The sequence below is a fragment of the Aquila chrysaetos genome, chromosome 3, assembly GCF_900496995.4.
Source record: "Aquila chrysaetos chrysaetos chromosome 3, bAquChr1.4, whole genome shotgun sequence".
NCBI classification, from domain to species: Eukaryota; Metazoa; Chordata; class Aves; order Accipitriformes; family Accipitridae; genus Aquila; species Aquila chrysaetos.
Window position 1 is genome coordinate 78,636,601 of NC_044006.1, and position 13,986 is coordinate 78,650,586.

A 13,986-nucleotide genomic window follows, 5' to 3' on the forward strand; every position below is an offset into this window, starting at 1 on the left:
ATCTCTTTGTGCATATATGTGTGCGTGCATGTGCATACGTGTAGCTGTGTGTGCGTACTTTTGTGCCTCCGCATTGGCACGTGCATACATGTCTGTGTGTGTATGCACGCACATGCATCTGTGTGCACATGGATGTTGTATGTAACGTGTATGTGCATACGGATCTGTGTGTGTACATGTGTGTTGGCACATGTGTGTATGTGCAGGTGTGCTTGTGTGTTGACATGTGCATGTATGTGGGTATGCATGTTTGTGTGTGCATGCGTGAACATGTGTGCGTGTCTGTACTGATGTGCTTGTGCACATGTCTGCACACATGTGCATGTGTACACGTGTGCACAGGCATGTCTGGGTGTGCATGTGTGTGGTGCATGCATGTGTGTGGTGTGTAGGGGTGTGTGTACACACGTGCAGTTGTGAGTGGTTTTGTACATGTGTGCCTGCATGTGAGTGCACATTTGTGCGTGGCCCTGTGACTGTATGTACGTGTATGTGTGTGCGTGCATTTGTGTGTGTGCGCACACATGTATGGGCGCATGTGCCTGTGTGTGCGTGTCTCCATACACATTTGGTTGTTGGTGTGTAGGTGTACGTCTGTGTGTGTATCTGGGTGTATATAGGGGTACATATACATCTGTGCACATTTATGTGTCCATGTGTTTACATGTGTGTATGCATGTGTGTGTGCTTGTGTGTGCATCCATGTCATTACGTGTGTGTGTGTGTGTTTGCATGTGTGGGGGTGTCTGTCTCTCCCTTTGTATGTTCATGCACCTGGATCTCAGCACACGCGTGTGCGCGTGTGCAAACCGGGGAGGAACAAGCAGGGAAACGCCAGCGGGGGAGCACAGGGCCCCGCTGTGTGTGCGTCCGTGTCTGCACACACGTGTGGCCGTGGGCAGCCCACGGGAGCGGGGGTGATGCCGGCAGCCACAGCCCGGGGAGGAATGGTGCGTGTGTGAGGGTGAGCGTGAGTCCTCATCCCACCCTGCGCCGGGGCATTGGTGCAAGAGCCGGAGCGTGCCATGGCGTGCAGCGGGTTGGGGAGATGGTCCCTGCTGCCAGACCCCGCTGCTGGCCCGTGCTCTCCAGCAACGCTGCCCAGCAGCTCCCAGACAGGGAGGCCCCTTGAACCCCATGGGACACCCAGCCTGGAGCCTGCTGCTGGGTTTTTGCCCTCTCTGCTTTATAAATTATTTTAAAAAGGGATGCTGCAGTTCCCTGGAGCAGTCAGAGCCCTCCTGGGTGGCCAGGGCTGCAAGCCGGCACGCCTCGGCACAGTGCTGCCAGCCGCTTTGGATGCTCTGGCTGCTTAAATAAATTTAATCATTTCTTACCTGAAACGCGCCCGGGAGCGCCGGGGAGCTTCGCCCCATCTCGGGCCATCGTGGGCGGGTTGGAGGTGTGGAGCAGGATCTTTCCCGAGGCCTCATGCTTGCAGGAGCCGCTTCCCACCCGCCGGGGTTGGGGCTTAATGCAGTTTAAGGGATTGTGTCAGCGCAGCAGCTGTGACATGCGGAAGCCGAGTGTAATCCGGTCCGTGAGCCGCTTCCCCAGGGCCAGCTATCTTCCCGCACGCCGTCGGCCCCTTCTTGCACGCGTGAAATCCCACCAAACCGAGCGGCCGCCTCGGGGCAGGGGGGGGTCTGGCTTCCATCCCCGCACCCCACAGCCGCCGGCCGGCTCTCACAATGTCTCCTTTGCTCTCGCCCCAGCCCCCAAAACACCCAGAGGGCAGCAGCGGTGCTTAGGGAAGAGGACACCCCCCCCTCCCCAAATCAGACCCCCCGAGTTCAGCTCTCGGTTCGGCTCCTCTGCCACCCTGGTGTGCTGCCAGCCGGGGCGCAAGGAGCGACCCCGGCGTTTTCGGGGGCACCGCACCTCCCTGACGCGCTGAAGGCAGCTGGGCGACAAAGCAGTCGAATAACCGCCCCCCCTCCCCAGGTGGTTACTGCCCTGCCGGGGGCTGTGCCCTGCCAAAAACCCCTGCCACCCCGCTGCCTGCTTCCCCGCCACAGCGGGTCCCCAGACTCCATCCCGGCGGCTGCGGCACGATGCTTTCAGCCCCCTGCTCGCCGTCGTTGCAGCATCCCGGGGTGACAGCCTGGTCTCCCCGCTCGGCCGGAGCCTCTGGGCTGCGGTGCGGGCTGGTGCTGGGGTGCTGCCGGGGTGGGGTACGCTGCCCATATTACACCTAAACGGGGACGGTGGTGGGTCCTGCTTGTCCCCTGTCCCGGGGGCTGCTGCCTTCTGGGTGCAGCCGCATCCAGCTCCCCTGGCACCCTGAGCCAGGAAGGCCTAAGCCCCCCCAAAACCTGTGGGGATGCGAGCCCTCGAAAAGTCAGTCCTGCTGCGGGATGGTGCCGTTAACCCCCGCGGATGAGCGGTGTTTTAGCTGAGGGCCGTGCAGCTTTCGACGCTCCCTGAACAAACCCACCTGCAATTAAGCAGAGGGCGCGGATAACCTGCAGACGACTCGGGGAGCCGCGAGGCAGCTTGCGGCACGTGCCACCCCCAGATTTGTGCCCTGCAGCACCGCCACCTCTGCATTTTTTTCGCTGCCGCTGCCACCCCGAGCTCGGCACCGGTCGGGGGCCACGATGGCCACGTTGTCCCCTCCCGGCGTGGGAGCTGCAGCTGCAGACAGGCTGTTGACATTCAAGCCGCTGAAGGTCACCTGGATGTTGTTAAATCCCGGCGGCGTCCAGCAACCGCCGCCTTTACACGCGTGCACGGCCGGCGAGGAGCAGCAGAAGCGGGGGAGCGGTCGCTGCATGGGGCCCGGTGACACCGAGCAGAGCGTGGGTGCTGCCAGCCCGGCCATGCCGAGGCGAGGAAGGAGTTGCCGGTCCCCAAGGCTCCCCGGGCAGGTCCCGGCACTGCGGCGGGGCAGCCGGGCTCCCTTTGCTAGTACGGGCACCTAAGTGGCTCCTTTGCCAAAAAAAAAGCTGAATCCATCCATTTTTAGGAAGAAAAAAAAGGATGTTGCTGGGTCCGCGGCACTGCCAGCATGACGAACATGAGCTGCTGAGAGCCAGAGTCAGTTCTAGTTCTGCTCTTCATTTCTTTATTCCCTCTAATTGCATTTAGCCCTGATGAGGGGGATACGGGGAGGCTGCTGAGGGGCACGAGGCAGCCAGCCGGGCGAGGGGCTGCAGCCAGGCCCTCCTGACCGTCACAGCGTGTTTAACCCATGTCAGACTGCACGCTGTGACCTGGGACCCCAAACCGCTCCCAGGGACTTTCAGGCACCACCCCAGCAGCGGGAACACAGGAACCTCGGCTGGAGCCTGCCCTGGCAGCCCCGGAATGCTTCTCTCCATGGTGGTGACCGGCCAGCAGCTCTCGGCAGCTCCACGTGGCTGCGCTGCCCTCGGGCGCTTTCTAGCATGGAAGAGGCTGTAGATTACAAATTTAGGAGGCGTTCATACACACGGGAAGTCCTGGAGCGAGGACTTTGGTTCTGCAAAGACATTAAGAAGTCCCGACAACTTATCCCATCATCGCTCTGTTTATTGATGCCACTGTCCAACATGAGATCCGACACCGCCTTCCCCACGGCACCCGTCGGCCAGAAGCCCGGCGCGCACCGGGAAGCTGGCGTCACCGCTCCGGCCACCGCCCGGCCCTTTGGGTGCATCTCACCCAGCCGCAGCCCAACCGCGGGAGCTGCGGCGAGGGATGAGCCGGGACTGCGGAGAACCGAGCCGCTGGAGACAGGAGCTCAAACCAACAGCAAGGAGACCGGCCCGCGTCCCACCCACCGTGACTACAGCCACAGCCACGTGGCGGGGGACCCCGGCACCGGGTGCCTGGGAGCCGGGAGGTCTCCCGCAGGCAGCCCCGAGATGGCCGGGGCTTTTCTTGGAGCCGGCCCAGGACCCGCTCCTCTGTCTGGGGCAGGAGTCCTGCTGCTCCCGCCGCTGGGGAGCGTGTGGTCGATGCCACCGGCAAGGGGCGAGGGCGGCCCGCTCGCCGCAGCGCGTTTCCAAGAGAGCAGAAGAGCAGTTAAACAGGTCAAGGTCTTGTGCGCAGGTACATCGTGACCCCACGGCACCCCGCGGCAAGACCCGCATCTACAAACCGCTCCCGCGTCTCGCGCCGGCCGGCGATGCCTTCGGTGCAGCTCTCGTGGCGGCGGGAGGGCCGGGCGCCCGGGGTCGCCGCTCGCAGGAGAGGTGTCTGCTGCTGTGGAAGGATTAAGTGCTAGAAATGAGTGTTTGGAGGAGCCTTGCTGATGGGGTCCTACCAGAAAAAGGTTCTTTTACTGCAACTAGTATTTTATTCTATTGTATAATTCAGGAGTGCATCACAGCCCCAAGAGCCGGGCAGGCACCTATCAGCGCTTCAAATCTAGACACACGGAGAACTTCCTCGTCATCTGGATCTATTTATTACTCACCTCTCCCTGGCCGGGAGCTCCTTGTCGCCACATGCTGCCGAGCGGCTGTCGCGTCCAGCCTGGAAAGCTGGGACGAGGCAGCGCCTCTGCAGAGCTCCTGGACAAAAGTGACTGTGCCAGAATCAGCCTACAGAGCATTTAAAAAAAAAAAAAAAAAAAAAAAAAAAAAAAAAAAAATCTGGGTGATCCTAAGTTTGCTTATCAAATAAAAAGTTCCTCCACATTTATTAAAAAAACCAAACAGTAGATTTAAAAAGCAGTTAAGAGTCCTACTCCGGCAAAACACCCTGTACAGGTTTCTTTTGTCGTTGGTTTGTTTGCTTTTTTCTGATGGTGAGGATTTCCCCTAAATCAGCTGCTTCTGTTAATTTTATATATATATAATCTTTTAATTTTGCCGCGCGTTGCTTGCTTTAATTAATTAATTTATTTCCAATCAGCCTAGCCGTCTCCACCAGACCAGCGGCGCTACCACACAAAGCTTCCTTGATGTCCATGCCCTGAGCCGGGGGTGGGGGTGGGGGGACGGAGACAGAGGGAGGGTGGGAGAGATGAGCGGAGGAGGAGGAGGAGGGCCGGAGGGAGAGAGGGGAGGGAGAGGAAGCCGTCGGCAGCCCCTCACTCTCCCATGTGCGTCCTCAGGTGGTACTTGAGGGACTGCTTGTAGCGGAAGCACTTGGTGCACTCGGTGCAGGGGTAGGGCCGCTCGCCGGTGTGCGCCCGCTGGTGCTCCAGGAGGTGATGCTTCTGGGTGAAGTTCTTGCCGCACTCGGTGCAGTGGTAGGGCCGCTCGCCCGTGTGGATGCGTTGGTGCTCCAGGAGATGGTGCTTGCGGATGAAACCCTTCCCGCAGACGGCGCAGGCGTGCGGGCGCTCCCGGGTGTGGATGCGGTAATGGTTGGTGAGCTTGGACTTCTCGCTGAAGGTCTTCTCGCACTGGCTGCACTGGTAGGGCCGCTCGCCGGTGTGAGTCCGCTGGTGCCGCAGGAGGTGGGAGGGCCGGGTGAAGTTCTTCCCGCACTGGGGGCAGAGGAACGCCATCTCGCTCTTGCCGGCGTGGATCCTCTGGTGCATGATGAGGCTGATCTGCAAGCGGAAGCTCCGCCGGCACTCGCCGCAGGTGAAGGGCCGCTCCCCGACGTGGGTGATCTGGTGTTTGCTGAGGCTCGACTTGTGGCTGAAGCTGCTCTCGCACTCGGAGCACTTGTAGGGCTTCCCCGGAGGCGGGGGACGCGGCTGGGGCTTGAGGCCGTGCTCGGGGCGCCGGGGGACCCCCACGCCCCGGCGCGTGTGGCTGCGCTGGTGCAGCAGGAACTGCTGCTTGTTGCGGAAGCTGAGGTCGCAGTCGTGGCACTCGTAGGGCCCTTCCTTGAGGTGGTTGCGCTGGTGGATCATGAAGTTGATCTTGAGCATGAAGCTCTTCCCGCACTCGGGGCAGATGTAGGGTCTCTCCCTCGTCCGGTTCCGCTGCTGGGCGATGGCCGGCTTCATCTCCCCGGAGTCCCTCTCGCAGGCGGGGGGCTTCCCCACGCGGGCGGCCGCCAGGCTCCTGGGCTGCGTTTTGGAGCTGCACTGCGCCTCGCAGCCCAGCCCGGCCTCGTGGCTGGGGAACGCCGGCGGCTCGGTCCTGCCCGAGAACATGGCGCACGGCTCCAGGGTGTCGGGGTCGTCCTCCTCCTCCTCCTCCTCCGTCTTGATCACGATCCCGTCCTCTGAGAGGGGAAAACGGGAACAGCGTTAGGGTCATCGGGTGGGACGGGGTGGCCTTTTATACACCTGGGGGTTGCTACAGAAACATCTGCATGGGCTTCTGCGGCTGTTTGCACCTGCCCGCCTGCTCTGCCCGACCACCCGGACGCGAGCCAGCTGCGGCCCGGAGCCCTGCACCTTGGGACGGGGCACGTCCTCTCACGGTGGCAAGGCGAGCTGGCGCAGCCCCCGACGTGGAGGACAGACAAACCGCCTCCCGGACAGGCTCCTTCCTTCGGAGGGCGCGGCGAGACCTGCCCGTCAAAAGGTTTTGCAATTCACGATGCTATGAGACAGGGGATAGAAGTGCCATCGATTTGCGAGGACTCGGGCAGCCGAACGATTTCAGAGCAGCTCCATCTGCTGCCGTTTCGCCGGGCTACAGCAACGCTCCCCACACCCGGCACGGCACTGCTTGACGGAAACACAGCAGAGGGCTGCCGGCCTCCAGCTCCGCTCCCGAGACGACGTGCTCAGCCCGGGGCCATCCCTTCTCTTCAGCCTCTCCGCGACGGGGCACGGGGAGAGACCCCTCTCCTTCCCAGAGGCAAACAGCGGTGGGATGGATGGCCGCACGTCAGGCTCCCCCCCCTTGTGCCACCGACGCCGGAGGTGACCCGGTGTTTTCGTTTGGCGAGACCGGCCCTACCGGGAACGCGCGCAGCAGGACGCAAAGCCAGCGCGCCCCGAGGAAAGGCCCACATTGGATCCCTCGCACGTCACCCCGCGCTGGACTTTGAGCCAGGCGTATGTACTTTTCTAGGAAGAGCAGCCACACTTTCCCAAGAAGGGGCAGCCGACGGGAGGGGGATGTATCGAAGCCGCGTCCCTCTCCCCTCCGACGGAGGGGTCAGTGGGGAAAACCCGCATTCCCAGGTCCTCCTTCCCAGCTCCTCACAGCAAGGAGAGTCCCCTGTACGGACACGGGGGCTATCGCTGCTCGAGCGCTGGCCACCGGCACCCGCACCCTGCTCAGAGCGTTGCCGCAGCTCCCGCTCAGCCCCACCAGCCGGGGCCCGGCGCGTTGGCAGAGGCACCGGCTCTCAGATGAGGATCGGCTCCAGCCCCATTGGTGGCTTGGCTGGTTTCCTTTAGAAAACTCTGAGGAGACCACAGGATCCACGAGACGGGAGTTGAGGAGGACCTCAAGAGCCCAACTCTTATCTTTCTTGGTTTGTGTTACACCATCGCGAAGCCGTCAGAAGGCCGGGAACCCGCCGTTCCCAACAGCCCATCTCCCTGCTTTCCCATCTCCACCCTCTAAGCATGGCCGTAGGACCTGGCCCGTATCCGCCACCCAACTGGCAGACTTCTACACTTCGCGCGCCCAGTGCCATCTTCTCATCTCAGCACTAAATAATCTCACCCTTCCCCTTCCCTCCCAGCAGCTCGCACACCACAGACCTCCTGCCACTCTCCTCCTCGTCCTCCAGACCTGCCCTAAGGGACCCCCGCGCTGGTCGACATGCCAGACCCCACACGTTCCTCCAGCAGTCTCTGGTGCGTAAGCGTGTGAGTGGCTTACACCATTCCTCCGCACGACAAACACCAGGGCAGGAGTCCTCAACTGACGTCCTGCCCTCTGCAACGGTGGGATTTTGGCAGCGGGGGCTCACTGGGGGTCTCATAAAACACTGCCCGAGACATGTCTTCCCTTGGTCTCTGCATATAACAAGGGCTTTTCCTACCCGCAGAGGACCGAGCCACTGCTCGCTCCGCTCTGGAGCAGGTCAGGTACCCTCAGAGAGCACGCTCTGACGTCCACCGCGCGTGTGCTGCCTCCTCCTCCCAGCCTGAGGTCTGACCGCAGCTGCTCTTGAGGTTGCGGCAGCCAGAAACTTGCTTTCTGGTGCCGATTTGGGGGGGATTTAACCCTTCTTTTTGGTCCAACCCGTTCCCCACCTTTGCCTCACCCACCACAGCCCCTCCTGGGCCTCCTGTCCCCACGACATGCCGCGTGCCGTGGAGCCACGTGCCGAGCGTCTCACCTGTGCAGCTCCCATGATGAACGATGACTCTCTGGATCTCGTTGAAGTCAGCTACGTATTCGGACGAGTCACCCAGGCTGGTTCCTGGGAGGTCCCTCGGAGGGGAGACGGAGCCGTAGGGGCTCTCGCAGGCTGCCTCCTCATCCGGACTCTGGAAGCTCCCCTCCGACTGCCCCGACATCCCGTGCAGCTCAGGGTTTTCGGGGCTGTCTTCAGGAAGGAGCTCCTCCGTTTTGATCACAACCCTTATGCCAGCTGCAGCAAAGAGAGATTCCCGCCCGCCATCATTCCCGGGAGCCAGGACGAAGAAACTGCTCGCAACAATCCCCACCGGCTCCCCGCGGGCTGGCTCTGGCTGCTGATCCTGCAGAGGGGTTTCATTTGCTCGGCCACTTCTGCTCTCCCTTCAGCCCCTGCCCTTCAGCCATCCCCGCCATGCTCCTGCCTCTCGCCTGGGATCCTCCGCAGACACAGGGGACTCGCTCTGCCCGGCCCGAGGACTCGGTGCCTGCAGCTCAGCACCCCTCTGCCACCCCACATCCCCCAGCCGCAGCACTGGGCCAGCAGCTCCCTGTGGACAGAAGATGATTTTTCTCGTCCCGTTGGCCTCAATTTAACTTCAAGACCCTCGTGACCAAGAGCACAGGCAGGGGGTCAGAGCGACCCCATGTCTGCAGCCCAGGGCTGGAGACCAGCAGCAGAGCTGATACAATCTCTTCTAGGACACCTCCTTATCAGCCCCCCTTATCTCAGAGCAGAAGTCGCTCCGGGACTCGGGGTCCCTGGTGCCTCGCTCCCAGCCCTGCCCTTGGAGAAATCCCTCAGCACCCCGGATCCCTGCGCGGATCCCAGGCTTCCCTGCCCCAGAGGGATGATGCTCCAAGGATAAACCCAGGCACCATCCACACAACCAGAGAGGGTGGAGAGGATTTTTTGGGTGGATGGATTTTCCCAACGGGACCCGATTCTCCTTTCTTGCCGGGCACACCGGCTCCCTGAGGACCTGGGCCGGTTGCAGATCCTTCCCCTGCTGACAGCTCCTAGTGCCCAACTCTCCGGGCTCCGCTTGCCCTGGTTTATATGTTGAGCTGTACCTGGACATCAAATCTCTAATTAGCCAAACCTTTCCCGCTCGTATGCATGGCTCCTCCTGATAACCTCCTCAGGCACAGCTCTCAGCAACACTTAGCCTCGGGGGGAGCAGCTCCTCTGAACGCAACCTACGGCTCCCCTCGCGCTAAGCTGCCGTCTCACCTGCGGTGGCATCGGTAATGATCTCGCTCTCCTCCAAGTCCTGCTCGTTCCTGACCCGCGATTCCTCTCCTTGCTCGATCTGAGACAAAACACCAGGTTTGGAAATTGCATAGTCTGTTGAGAGACAGAGGGATGGAGAGAGGGATTACTGCACAGGGAATCCTGGTATCGACTTCCACCTCTCCCCAGCACCCAGAGGGACACATGAAGACACTTGGGAACATCCACAAAGGGCCTGCAGGCAGAAAAGCCCGGTGCTGCAGGCTGGCCGGCCTCCCCGGATGGGCAGAAGGGATTCAGGGAGACAGGAGCTGAGGTGCCATACACAGAGGAACCAACTTTGAGAAGAAACTCGACCTGTGTGCTTTTCTGGAGGGGTTTTAGAACTTCTCAGGCAAATCCCTGGCTCTCCTGAAACCAAAAGCATTTCACCTCTGGCCCCAGCAGAGCCGGGATTTCTCCTGCAGCTTCAGTAGGAAATGCCCCAAAGGAGCATAGCTAAGACCGCATCAGACAGTTTTTCCCCCCACAAAAGCTTCCTCTAAAGGGGCCCATGGGCTGGTACCCGCCACAGACCCAGAAGATGAAGAGAAGCCCTTCCAAAAGCCACAGGGAAGGTGCTGGTTTTTCCACCGAGTAACTCTGGCGGGACGGGGCCCCGGGAGGTCTCCAGCCCACCTGCCCACGGGCGTCCCCCACCTGGCCGGGACAGCATCTCACCCCGAACTGGGAACAAACCCGGGCATTGCCGGAGGGACGCCCCGACCCGGACTAGAAACATCCTCCTGTGGTTTCAAGTCTCCTTTTAAAATGGGACATTTGGGTCTCAAGGGGATCCGAGGGGATCCCCAAGGAGGAGTCGTAAGGTGCCCAAGCGTGTGCGCAGCCAGGAGCCCCGGAGAACCTGCCTTCACCAGGGCGAGGACACCCCGTATTTACCCAGGGAGATCAGCGACTCATAGTTCCCCTTCATCACGTTCTTGTACAGCTCCTTCTGCCATTCCTCCAGCTTCTCCCATTCCTTGTCATTGAAATAGACGGACACGTCATCAAACGTCACCGGCACCTGCAATCACAAGCAGCACGGGTTCAAGCGGCCGTCTCGCTCCCCAGGAGCCCAGCGCGTTATCTCCGGCCGGCGGCGCAAGCAGCTCGCTCCCGCTCAGACACGGCCAGGCTTCGGCTACTTCATGGCCATCAACAAGTTGGTTTTTATATTTAGAACAACTCCTGGATGAGCATTTCTAGGAGATTAAAGGTCTCGGCCAAACGGCCGGTTGCCAGTGGTGAACTCAGACCGTGACTTCCCCAAACGACACCGACCTCCTCCTCTCAGTCCCCGCACTGGCAGGGACGACTCTCCAGAGGTGACCAGGCTTGCGCCCGCCTGGAGGGAACATAAAGGAGATAAAAATCGGGCGCTGGGGCTGGACCTCATCTCTATTGATGAGCTGACGTAAAACCCCAGATTCAATTACCCCAGAACTCGAGGGAAAACTCTACCCGGGCCTGAAGGGCTCCCAGTTATCATTAGTTATTGTGTGCAAATTGGCCGGGAGCAGACTGCAGCTTTCAAGCCTGTTTGCCGAGTAATAATTTCTAAGGATAAATTCAGGATGCGCAAGCTGTGCTGCGTTTGGATGGAGCTCTTCAGAGGGAAACGCGGCGCTCGGCTTCTGCTCCTCGACTGCACTAACGGGGTGTTGGGGCCTGAACCCCCCTTTTCCAGACCCGCTCCGCTCTCTCCGGCGACGTTCACTTTGCGATGTCCCACATGGTCCCATCTGCAAACTTTCCTTTAGCGAGAGGGTCGTGAAATGGAAGTAGGAACTTAATGTTGACGGTGGGCTCCTTCCGATGCTCGGCAAAGCCCAACTGTGAGGGCGAGGAGCTCATCCGCCTTCCCCAAATCCCAGAGGTTCCCCCTTCCCCACAGCAGCAGCTCCTTCCCCAGCCCAGGAGACCCCCACTGCAGCACCAGGGTTGTAAAAGAAATGGTGGTTAAAAAACCAGAACCACCAAATCTGCAGGTTTTCTCTCTCTCAAAAAAAAAAAAAAAAAAAAAAAAAAAAAAAAAAAGGCAATCGCTCCCGGGCTGCGCAGCGCGGTGAAGAAGAACCGAAACCTCCGGCCTGAGCACGGACGGACGTTCCCCTCGGGCCCATCTCCCACCGCACGGGGGTCCCAGCCGGGGAGACGCCGGGAAGCTGCGAGGGGCAGCTCCGCTGCCTCCAGGTCCCAACAGGGAGCCACTCACCTGCGCCGGGGCTCTGCCCGCTCACCCACCGCATCTCCCCCCACCCCGTCCTGCCCTCCACGAGCGTTTTGGGAGCTTTTTGGGTGCAGATCCGGACTCCTGCACCCCAAGACACCGTTACCTTGGGGACTTCCCCCTTCCTGCCCGGAGGCAGCCGCAGGATCCAGAAATTCCTGTTCTTCAGCAGGTTCTCCATGTTCTCCAGGCGCCGCTGGAGCAGCCCGTACTCCTGGATGAGGGTGCCCAGCGCCGCGCACTTGCTCTCCAGCTGGTTCCCCAGCTCCGTCGCCGTCTTCTCGCAGTCAATCAGCTTCTTCTCCGCCATCCCCGTCCGACCCTCCAGGTCGAGCAGGCGGGTGGAATGAGAGTCCACCTTCCTCTCCACCGCCTGCACGGCCGCCACCACCGTCAGGGACAGCTCGGCCGTCTGCGTCTCCCGCTCCGAGGTACGCTCGGCACCGGCCGCCGGCCGGAGGGGCGAGGGGCAGCGCGGCTGCAGCACCGGCTCCGGCGCCTGCGGGCAGAGGGGTACGGGGGGTCACAGTGGGGAAGGGGGGGGGGGGGGAACGGGACACCCCCCCTCCCCAGATCGATGGGGACCCCGGGGGGGGGGGGTGTGTGTGCTGCCGCAGCCCCCGGCGCTCCCCAGGGTGGCGGGGACGGACGTCCCCGTGTCCCCGCAGGGTGCTGACCCCGCTAAGCCGCTTACGGCGGGTCCCACGGGATGGGGGGGGGGTGATACTGGCGGGGGGGGGAGGCTGTGTGTGACACGGGACAGCCGAGCGAGGGGACACCCCGTGGGGGGGGGCTGGCGGGCGCTGTCAGGGCAAGGGTGCTCCGTCGCCATGGGGACCGGGAGGTGACACGGGGGGGGGGGGGGGGGGGGGCTGCCTGTCACCGGTGGGGGGGGGAGCGGATCTGTCACGGGGGGGGTGGGGGTGCTCCCCGACCCGCCGGGGCCGGGAAGAGGCGGCGGCGGCGGAGGGGGGGGGGGGGGGCTCGTTGCGCGTCGGCGGGACGGGCAGGCCCGGGCCCCGACGGCAGCTCGGGCGCCGCCGGCCGCGGAGGCCCGGCCCGGCCCGGGCGCTCTTCCCCCCCCCCCCAACCCTTCCCCGCCACCGGGGGCTGCCCGTCCCCCCGGGGGGGCGGCCGCGGCCCCGGGCGCTGACAGCCCCCGCCGGTTCTTCCTCCCCCCCCCCCCGCCCCGACTCCCGCCCCGCCGCCCGCCTCGCCGCCTCCCGCCGCGGCCCCGACGGCGCGGCCCGCCCCGACGTGCGGCCCGCGGGGCTGGCCGGGCTAAACGGCGGCGGACCGGGCCAGGACCGGGCCGGGCCGGACCGGGCCGGGGCGCGGCGGGCGGGCGCCCTTACCTGAGCGGGAGCCCCCTCGGCCATGGCCCTTTGTTCCCTGCCCGGGGCCCCGGGGGCCGCGACCGGGAGGATCCAGCGCCCGTTCGCTCCTTCACCTCCGCCCGCCGCCGGGCATCGGGCTGGGCCCGGGGCGGCGCGGCGCGGCGGCGGCGGGGCGGCGGCGGCGGCGGCGGCGGCGGCGGTGGCGGGGCGGGGGCGCGGCGGGGCGGCGCGGCGGGGCGGGGCGCGGCCCGGCCCGACCCGACCCGACCGGGGGTAGGCGTGGGGGGGGGGGGAAAGGGGGGGGGGGGAAGGGGAGGGGCGGCGGCGGCGGCGGCGTGAGACCGAGCGCGGCTCCGAGTCCCGGCTCCGCCGCTCTCGCGTTTGGGCGCTCCGGCCCCGCCGCTGCCCCGCCGAGCCGGCAGGGGGCGGGCGGAGCGCCGCCGCCGAGCGGGGCCGCGCCGGGGGCCGCGCCGGGCGGGGCGGAGCGGGGCGCCCGCCGATACCGCAGCGCCCCCTGTCGCACCGACGGCATCACCGCCGCCGCCGCCGCCGCGCACCGTCGGGGCCCCCCCCCCCATCGTCCTCCCCGGCCCGGCCCCGCCACCGGGGGAACGGAGCGGGGCGGCCCTGGGGGGGACGACGGGGGGGTGCCCCGGGATCGGGCCCGGGAGCCCCCCGCGAGGGGCGGGGCTGCGAGAGGAATGGGAGGGACTGGAGGGGGACTGGGGGGGGAACTGGGGAGAGACTGAGGGGGACTGGAGGGGGACTGGGGAGAGATTGGGGGGAACTGGAGGGGGACTGGGGGAACTGGGGAAAGACTGGGGTGACTGGGGGGAACTGGAGGGGGACTGGGGGAACTGGAGGGGCACTGGAGGGGGACTGGGGGAACTGGGGAAAGACTGGGGGGCACTGGAGGGGGACTGGGGAGAGATTGGGGGGAACTGGAGGGGGACTGGGGGAACTGGGGAAAGACTGGGCTGACTG

At 63.6% G+C, this 13,986-nt stretch overlaps 1 protein-coding gene across 2 annotated transcripts; it reads right to left on the reverse strand.

Annotated features, from left to right (window-relative positions):
- Positions 1-3,495: 3,495 nt before the first annotated feature.
- Positions 3,496-13,192, reverse strand: LOC115338967 (zinc finger protein 777-like). Of its 2 annotated transcripts, XR_003922587.1 has the most exons (7): positions 13,021-13,192; positions 11,772-12,164; positions 10,333-10,459; positions 9,394-9,507; positions 8,140-8,394; positions 4,403-6,114; positions 3,496-4,188 (listed from the first exon to the last, which is right to left on the reverse strand). XR_003922587.1 is itself a non-coding variant. In XM_030008135.1 (6 exons), the coding sequence occupies exons 1-6, from the start codon at positions 13,042-13,044 to the stop codon at positions 5,021-5,023; spliced, it is 2,007 nt and encodes a 668-aa protein (XP_029863995.1). In that variant the 5' UTR covers positions 13,045-13,192; the 3' UTR covers positions 3,496-5,020. The 2 variants fall into 2 exon arrangements, 1 of the variants encoding a protein (XP_029863995.1); XM_030008135.1 differs by having other exon boundaries at positions 3,496-6,114.
- Positions 13,193-13,986: the final 794 nt, after the last annotated feature.

What these genes read in the sequence shown, in the direction of transcription:
- LOC115338967 (XM_030008135.1), bottom strand. Translation starts at nt 13,044, where the DNA reads ATGGCCGAGGGGGCTCCCGCTCAG. An exon ending in CCGAGGGGGCTCCCGCTCAG is followed by an intron (nt 12,165 to 13,020) that starts GTAAGGGCGCCC and finishes CTCTGCCCGCAG; the next exon opens with GCGCCGGAGCCGGTGCTGCA. An exon ending in GGAAGGGGGAAGTCCCCAAG is followed by an intron (nt 10,460 to 11,771) that starts GTAACGGTGTCT and finishes TTGTGATTGCAG; the next exon opens with GTGCCGGTGACGTTTGATGA.